The sequence below is a fragment of the Calidris pugnax genome, unplaced genomic scaffold (assembly GCF_001431845.1).
Source record: "Calidris pugnax isolate Ruff unplaced genomic scaffold, ASM143184v1 scaffold245, whole genome shotgun sequence".
NCBI classification, from domain to species: Eukaryota; Metazoa; Chordata; class Aves; order Charadriiformes; family Scolopacidae; genus Calidris; species Calidris pugnax.
Window position 1 is genome coordinate 1,738,593 of NW_015090982.1, and position 8,875 is coordinate 1,747,467.

The 8,875-nt window shown below is 48.7% G+C and overlaps 1 protein-coding gene across 9 annotated transcripts in view; it reads left to right on the top strand.

The window, feature by feature from the left end:
• Positions 1–8,869, top strand: part of BRPF3 (bromodomain and PHD finger containing 3) — a 28,189-nt gene extending 19,320 nt beyond the window's left edge. For 8 of the 9 annotated variants that reach the window (XM_014953691.1, XM_014953692.1, XM_014953693.1 and 5 more), the window contains 3 exons: positions 3,489–3,586; positions 5,504–5,658; positions 8,407–8,869. In XM_014953691.1, coding sequence (XP_014809177.1) covers positions 3,489–3,586; positions 5,504–5,658; positions 8,407–8,590 — 437 coding nt within the window. In that variant the 3' untranslated portion in view covers positions 8,591–8,869. The remainder of the gene's footprint in view (positions 1–3,488; positions 3,587–5,503; positions 5,659–8,406) is intronic. The other variant, XM_014953695.1, reaches the window with a different exon arrangement.
• The last annotated feature ends 6 nt before the right edge of the window (positions 8,870–8,875 follow it).

Genomic DNA, 8,875 nt, shown 5'->3' on the forward strand with positions numbered 1-8,875 from the left:
TGGTGAGGGGTCTGGAGCATAAGTCTTGTGAGGAGTGGCTGAGGGGGCTGGGGGTGTTCAGCCTGGAGAAAAGGAGGCTGAGGGGAGACCTTCTCGCTCTCTCCTACTCCCTGAAAGGAGAGTGTAGCCCGGGGGGTCGGTCTCTTCTCCCAAGTCACAGGCGATGGGACAAGAGGAAATGGCCTCAAGTTGCCCCAGGTGAGGGTCAGATTGGATATTAGGAACAATTTTTATACGGAAAGGGTTATTAAGCCTTGGAATGGGCTTCCCAAGGAAGTGATTGAGGCATCATCCCTAGAGGGATTTAAAAGATGGGTTGACATAGAGCTTAGTGACAAGGTTTAGTGATGGTTTTTATCAGGGTTAGGTTGATGGTTGGACTCGATGATCTTAAAGGTCCCGTCCAACCCAGGCAATTCTATGATTCTATGACTCTCCTGATTTGGGACTAGTTCTCTTTACTGATGCTGCAATACAAGAAGCGAATCATAATTTTAAGAATCACAGAATCACAGAATCTTAGTGGTTGGAAGGGACCTCTGAGATCATCGAGTCCAACCACAAAAAAAAAACCAAACACACCACACCAAACGCCCACCAAAAACACCGCACCCACCAACTAAACCCCACACTCAACACCTCGCCATAAACCAATAACTTTGGGCACTAGAGCATGCCCTGAAGAGCCATGTCTATACGTTTCTTAAATACCTCCAGGGATGGTGACTCCACCACCTCCCTGGGCAGGCTGTTCCAGTGCCTGACCACTCTCTCAGTAAAGTAATTCTTTCTAATATCTAATCTAAATCTCCCTTGCCGCAACTTCAGACTATTTCCTCTGGTCTTGTCGTTTGTCCTTTGGGAGAAGAGGCCAACACCTGCCTCTCTACAATCTCCTTTCAGGTAGTTGTAGAGGGCAATGAGGTCTCCCCTCAGCCTCCTCTTCTCCAAACTAAACATGCCTAGTTCCCTCAGCCTCTCCTCATAGGACTTGTTCTTCCAGGCAGCTTTCCAGCCACTCTTCCCCAAGTCTGTAGCGTTGCCTGGGGTTGTTGTGACCAAAATGCAGGACCCGGCACTTGGCCTTATTAAACCTCATCCCATTGTCCTTAGCCCATTGATCCAGTCTGTCCAGATCCCTCTGTAGAGCCTTCCGACCCTCAAGCAGATCAACACTCCCACCTAGTTTGGTGTCATCTGCAAACTTACTGAGGGTGCATTTGATCCCCTTGTCCAGATCATCAATAAAGATATTGAACAAGACTGGCCCCAGAACTGAGCCCTGAGGGACACCACTGGTGACCGGCCGCCAACCAGATCTAGCTCCGTTAATCACAACTCGCTGGGTACGGCCATCCAGCCAGTTTTTTATCCAGCGGAGGGTACACTTGTCTATGCCATGATTCACTAGTTTCTCCAGGAGAATGCCGTGGGGGACAGTGTCAAAGGCCTTACTAAAGTCCAGGTAGACAACATCCACAGCCTTCCCCTCATCGAGAAAGCGGGTCACATGGTCATAGAAAGAGATCAAGTTGGTTAGGCAGGACCTCCCTTTCATAAACCCATGCTGTCTGGCCCTGATCCCTTGGCTGCCCTGCACTTGCCTTAGGAGCTCACTCAAGATGATCCTCTCCATGATCTTTCCTGGTAAGAAGGGTCTCTCTGGAGATGACTTCACAGCTGGTCCCTCTTGTCTGGCTGTCGTTGCTTCCAAGGTCTTTGTAACCAAGTTGTAGTTGTCAGACTGTGCTGTACTTCAGTAAAATCAAATAACGCTCCTCTAATTCTACCCAAGGCACTACACCCATCTTCACACAAACAGATTCTTGTCTTATGGTGTGTCAGTGATAGAGTTACTGCAGGTTTATGCTGAAATCAGGATTCAGCTTGGAGTCCCCGGAATGGCTGTGCCCTTCTGTGCAGCTCCCATGTGCTCCTGGCTTCCTGGGAACCATTATATCCCGGAACCCACAGCGATCTGTTTCGGGAGACAAGCTCACAGAGCAGGGCTGGGAGTGGGAGAGTTAGAATCAGTGGGACAATTCTGTGGCTTTGAACATCATTTCATTAATGGAAGGATACATCTGGGATGCAATGTGGAGAAAGCTGTTTCGGAGAGACAAGCTCACAGAGCAGGGCTGGGAGTGGGAGAGTTAGAATCAGTGGGACAATTCTGTGGCTTTGAACATCATTTCATTAATGGAAGGATACATCTGGGATGCAATGTGGAGAAAGCACATCAGATCCATCTCGGCAGGGCACTTGTTTGGGGTGTACTCAGCTTTTTCTCAGTTCAGCATGACTTGCGGTAAAGCTTACGAGGAGAGGCTGAGGGACTTGGGTCTTTTTAGTCTAAAGAAGAGAAGACTGAGGGGGGATCTGATCAATGCTTATAAATACTTAAAGGGTGGGTGTCAAGAGGATGGGGGTAGTCTTTTTTCAGTGGTGCCCAGCAACAGGACAAGAGGCAATGGGCACAAACTGGAAAATGGGAAGTTCCATCTAAACATGAGGAGGAAGTTCTTAACCTTGAGGGTGGCAGAGCCCTGGAAGAGGCTGCCCAGAGAGGTGGTGGAGTCTCCTTCTCTGGAGACATTCAAACCCCACCTGGACACGTTCCTGTGCAACCTGCTCTGGGTGACCTGCTTTGGCAGGGGGTTGGACTAGATGATCTCCAGAGGCCCCCTCCAATCCCATGTGATTCTGTGAAAGCCAGTGTTTGAGCATTTCCTCCCCACCTCCCCAGAGCAAATGCTAATTGCTGTAAAATTCACATTAATGAAGACTGCTCCTTTTCCAGGGGCAGGAGCTGGCAGATTAGTTATTCCTGTCTTGAATGGATCTTTTGCAATACTTCAGACTTAAGTTTGAAGAAATTGATGCCTGATAAAGTTCTGCCAAGTAGACTCAGGCATTTCCTGCAGAGATCAAATAGCCCCAAAGCATATGGCATCAGAATAGTCTAGATATTTGTATTTAGGAGGAATAAAAAGGACTCTGAAGAGTCGTACAAATTAATCTCAGATACAGCTTCATCAGTTCCATTGAGGATGGACTTGGTTTGGTAGAGCCTGATGGGCCAAATTCATCTCTCGTACACCCACTTGATTTCAATGACAGAGCAGCTATTCACCCCAGAACTGAATTTGATGAATATTTCCATATTAAAGAGTTTATCTGAAGCTGTATGTGTAGACTTAGACCCATGATTTAGGAGATTGTAGCTTTATTTTGGTGTATGAGAATATATGAGAACATGACGGTGGTGACGGAGCATAAAGAAGGCTGGACATTCACTGTGCCCAGGCTAGATCTCATTGCACTTGAAATTTTAGCAAAAAACTTACTTCAGATGAAGTGTGTGTCTTATTACCTCTGGGTAGGTACCATGGCTTTCCATTTTGCTCTAGATCTTGATGAAATGGCCTGGAATTATGCATGTGTGCACACAGTGCTAGGACTAAGCCATGTCTCCTCCTGTCCCTTAGGCAGGACTCTCCTGATGTCCTTGGAGAGCCAGGCTGAGCTGGAGCCCCTGGAGCTCGTGTGGGCCAAGTGCCGTGGTTACCCCTCCTACCCTGCCTTGGTGAGTACCCCTGTGCTCTTGGGGTCTGTCCCCCACATGCAGGTAGCCCAGAGCACGGAAACTTCCCAAAATCATTCAATATGTCTTTTTTTCTTCCTTTTTCCCCCTTTGCACAGTTAATTTTCCTTGTGCTCATTGTTTCGGAGCATTGCAGAGGATTCATAAAGCATTGTTCTGTTGGTGCCAAGGGTAGGAAGAGGTCTTGCCTCCCCTCTTCTGTTCACTCTGTGGGTGTGGGGAAAATAATCAAGACTGTTGGCATGAGAAGACCTAAATTTTATAAAGACAGGCACCGGGTTCCACTGGTGTCTAACTGCCCGTGCATTTTCCTATATAGTGAGAACAACCCCATATGTAGGTGCCCGACTGGCCTTGTGATGTATATATACAATATATTTATTGCAATAACCATATGTTTGATTTAAATATGGGAATATATGCACATGTTTGCACCTGGTCCTTCAAACAATAGTTCCTTAATATTTACCCATGTTTGGATATTTGACTATTAGTGTGACATCCATAAACCCAGCTTCAGTGGGCACTACACTCAGTTCCAAAGCAAGACATGGCAGCGGTTGCTGGGAAGTGCCAGTACCACTGTGGCTTTTAAGTTAAGTTATCAAAAGAGATGGCAGAAGTAAGAATAGAAGTTAGAACATGAGATAGGCTGACTGTGTTGTGTTATTTCTGCTGCTTTTAAATATATTCCTTGAGACGTGGCTCTTCCTGCCGTCTCTGCTCCATGTAATTTCTGCATGGCTGCAGCCATCCCATTAAATATTACTTTTACAGTTGGGATTGCTCTGAGAGATGGCGCTTGTGGCTGCTGAGGAGTCGCAGGGGGTGAAAGAAGTGTAGTCACCGTGGAGATTACCTGGATCTCTCCATCCAAGCAGCAGAGCTGTGACACCAGCCATGAGCTGACACAGCGTGTGTGCCCGGCCATGGCCGAGCACGCTCCTAATGCCATCAAAAAGAGGAGATTCTGCTTTAAAGAGTGACCCTTAGCCATGCTATTAGCCCAGAGCAGAGATCTGCTAGCCATGGTGGCCAGCCAGAGCATTTTTAGATCTTCGTGTGGCTGCAGCTGAACTTAAATTGTACTTTAGCGTGGCTTTAAATGGTGAGATTGTCCCCCCAAGAAGGCATTTTTTTAACAGCAGCATTCTGTTACCATAGTAAAGTGTCCTAATAAATTCCTCCAGCTGGCCATGTCAAAGCCAAACTGCTTTTTCAAGCCCTCAGGAGCCAGGATCAGGAGGCAAAGAGGACCGAGTGTTCCATCCACCCTGTGCTGTTCCCTTCTCCTGTGATCCCGCAGCACAGATGTTGGACACTGACATTTCTGCTCCCTACGGGGAGAATCGATGTGTGTGTTGTTACTTCTCTCCAAAATAACTACAGTCTGTGCTTCCCACCCTGGAAATGCTGGTTGATTCTCCCAACGTGGGCCTGATCCTGATTCTGATCTGACAGCAGCATAAATCTGAGCGGTGCCACTGAAATCGACTGTGTGGCACCAGAGCTGTTGCGAAATCACGTTATACCTGCTGAGAACAGCAACAGTGTTACATTTGTCCCACAAGTTAGGATTGAGGGAAGGAAATCCTTTGCTGAACACAAAAAATATTGAGTTTGTACTAAAGTACCCATTAGTGTAAATACATCTACATCCACACAGAGCCACATATTGATGTCTTTTCTCTTTTTTAAGATCGGATGCTTGGCCTTTGGACTGACTTCCCTTCCTCAAGGACAGGGAAATTATTTAAAAACTGCTGCTGAGAGCCAGCAATTTTGCTTCCCCATCCTAATTGTCCAGCTTGGATAGGCTGAAAGAACAGGGGAAAAAGTACACATTCTCTGCAGTACTTGAAGGGTTTTGTGCTTAATTATCATTTCCCATGTCACCAGATAATTGACCCCAAGATGCCGCGCGAGGGTTTGCTCCACAACGGGGTTCCCATCCCCGTGCCCCCCCTGGATGTGTTGAAGCTGGGGGAGCAGAGGCAGAGAGAGGCAGGAGAAAAGCTCTTCCTCGTCCTTTTCTTTGACAACAAGAGAACCTGGTGAGTGTACGGAGGCAGATGGGGATCTGTGAGCAAAGAGGGGAGATTTAACATGCTCCTTGGTATATGAGAGCCCACAGGGATTATGGTGATGATGTTACATGTAAATTGGAGAATTTAAATATGCAGCAGGCAAGAAGAGCCTAAATGAGGATGCCACCCTGCTTTTCCTTGGCCCAGGACATCTGAGTGCTTCAATTCCACAGCCAGCAGCCCAGCATCTTTCACCCAGGGGTCACATCACCACAAAGATACCAATTTAGTAGGCAAAATCTGCAGTGAGTTAGAGCATTTGGCTTGAAAACAGCCACAGACTGAGCAGCCAGTTCCGCTGCTGTGCAGAGAATTTGCTGAAAATCTCCAGGGTAACATTTTCAGAATGCTGAGTTTGTTCCATATTTAGACTTGCCTGATTTTTTAGAGGTGCCAAATACCTGCAGTTTTCAAATCAAGATATTTGCTTGAGCTAGAAAATGCAGGTGTAAGCACCTGGTTCAGGGCAAGTGAAATATCTCAAAGTCCTTTTACCGTTCTGTCTCGGACAGACTAAATCTGAGCAATAAGGCTTTAAAATCCACGTATGAAACAATGGGAAACTTGTAAAATTGGAGCATTATGCTGGAAGAGGTGAGTCCCAGAAGCAGGCAGCCGCACGCTGAACCCACTGGATTATTTAAGCAGCAAGTGCCACGTGGGAACACGAACCAAGAGGATAAATTGTCACAGCGGAGGCAATCCCTGTGTGGAGCTGGGATCACAGGGATCAAGGATTCGGAGAGTTTATTCCACAGAGATGAGGATGCTGGGCCTTGGGGTGCCCGTGGGAATGGAGGAGAGAATGGGCTTGCCTTTTCTCTGCTGCTGCCTCTGTAAAAGAAGATGCCGAGGGTTTAAAAAGGAGCCTCGTGGTCCTTTGAGAGCCCTTCTCCTGCTTATTTTCCCAGGGATGGTTTGTGCTGGCATCTCTGGAAGGGGTTTGGGAGAGGCTGGAGCCAGGCAGCCCTGCCAGAGAGAGCATCTCCCATAAAAGAGCAGGGAAGGGCCAGGGGCTGGAGGAAGGAAGTGAGCATTGCCCAGAGGCTGTCATAGCTGGAGGGAACACCCAGCGGGGAAAAGCAACAAGGGAGAGCGTTCCCCCTACATTTTGGGGCTGCTGCAGTATTTTATGCAGTTTAAAGAGATGGAGACAACACAGGCAAAGGGAGAAGAATGTGCCACCTTCTTGGGAAGCTGAGAAGGGGATCACATCGGCATCACTTGATGAGTATTTTTAGGTCCTCTGGGGAAAAGAGGTGCCAAGGGACATGCTCCCGAGGCTTTTTTTTATTAGTACACTGCATTGTTTCTCTGTCCCCGATTCCCAGAACCGCTTGATGCAGGGGCATGTTCTTCAAAGAGGCATGAATGATTTGTTGCTGAAAAATCAATGGCAGCGCCACGCTGACGGTTGCTGGAGTCATCGGGTTTGGAAACCCTAAATCCAAACTTGGAACTGAAACCACCTTCCCAATAAAAAATCAGCATTTTCTCAGCTCTGCCCTGCTCTCATTGAAGACAAGCTCTGGGAGATGTTTATACTTCTAAGTGACCACTTAGGTCCTTGTGTGCAGTTTGTGGGAAGCTAAGGCGCCTCAGGAAAGTCCTGAAAACCCCTCTTGGTGCTGAAGCCCAACTCCGCTGACTTCAGTGGTGCTGCAGAAGGGTCACAAAGAGTGACCTTGGCCACTAGTCTTCATGGTGAAGATCAGCTGAGCTGCCCTGGGTTGCCCAAGTGCTTGCAGTGGCCGAGATTTAACTCCTGGGGGCTGGGCTTCGTTAGGAAAGATGGCTAGTGTGTTTCTCAGCCGGGCTAATGAGTGCACGATAAAAACTTGCTATAGAAAAGGCACTTGTGATTTAAGTCATCAGTTGGTTGGGGTCAACTTGAGCTTGGGACATGTCTACTGGAAGCTGCCTGATTTGGGATGATACTCAGGTGCTGTAGTCACTCAAACCCTGATGTTTACAGCCTCTTGGAACAAGGCAGAAGCCTTCTTGGGGATAAAATACTGTGAGGGTGGTGAGAGGCTGGCCCAGGTTGCCCAGAGAAGCTGTGGCTGCCCCATCCCTGGAGGGGTTCAAGGGCAGGTTGGAGGGGGCTTGGAGCAACGTGGTCTGGTGGGAGGTGTCCCTGCCCAGGGCAGGGGGTGGCACCGGGGGGGCTTGAAGGTCCCTTCCAACCCAAACCATCGTATGATTCTATGAAAAACTTACTTTCCACCATGGAATTCCCTGTATTTGCTGCTCTGTGGAACACAGGAGTTGCCAAGTTTCCCCTGGAGCTCCGAGAAGCATTGAAAGCCTTGAGTGAGGACTACAAGGAGAGAGAAATCTGTGCTGGTGCAGGAAGGCATTTTGGCTGCAGGTGGTTCCATGTCAAATGCGGGTGTTTGTGGGGTGTTAATTAGAAACAAATAGATGACACGAACGTAGCTGCTTTGGGGGAGGAGGTGACAACCAGTGACTAATGGCTGCTGAGAGATGTGAGGAATGCTGGAGGAGCTGGAGTACTTGGCCATGTCTTGGAAATTCTTGGGACAAACTCTTTGGCCTGTTGCAGCCGTTGTAAGAGCCGGAGACGTGGGGGCAGTCAGCCTCCTGCGGAGGAGCATTGCGAGGGCAAGAGGTCTTCAGATATTTGCTCTTCATCCCCTGTTTCCCCTCCCGATGCCCTCGGTGATGGGTTTTGTGCTACCTTTTGTGCTGCAGGCAGTGGCTTCCACGTGACAAAGTCTATCCCCTCGGCATGGACGACACTGTGGACAAGTTAAAGATGCTGGAAGGGCGAAAAACCAGCATCCGCAAGTCCGTGCAGGTGGCCTATGACCGAGCCATGATTCACATGAGCCGTGTGCGGGGAGACCATCCCTTCGTCACATCCAGTTACCTGTGAGGAATCGGGGTGGCCTGTCCTCCTTTTCTTCCAGACCCCACGCGGGCAGAGGGACCGTCCTCGTGCACCGGGCAGAGAGACACCCTCACCGCTCCTCGAAGGACCCTGAAACGTGCCAAAAAAGAAAAAAAAAGATCTGTCCAGCTTCTTTCTGAATGTGTCTCATCAAAGAGCTGGCAGGAGGTGAAATGTAAGAGTCTGCAGGGGTCAGGTGTGAGGGAGCTGGGCCAGCGAGGGGAGCCAAGGTGAGTGTCGGCGGCACTGGGGTCTCCAGACCCCACGCAC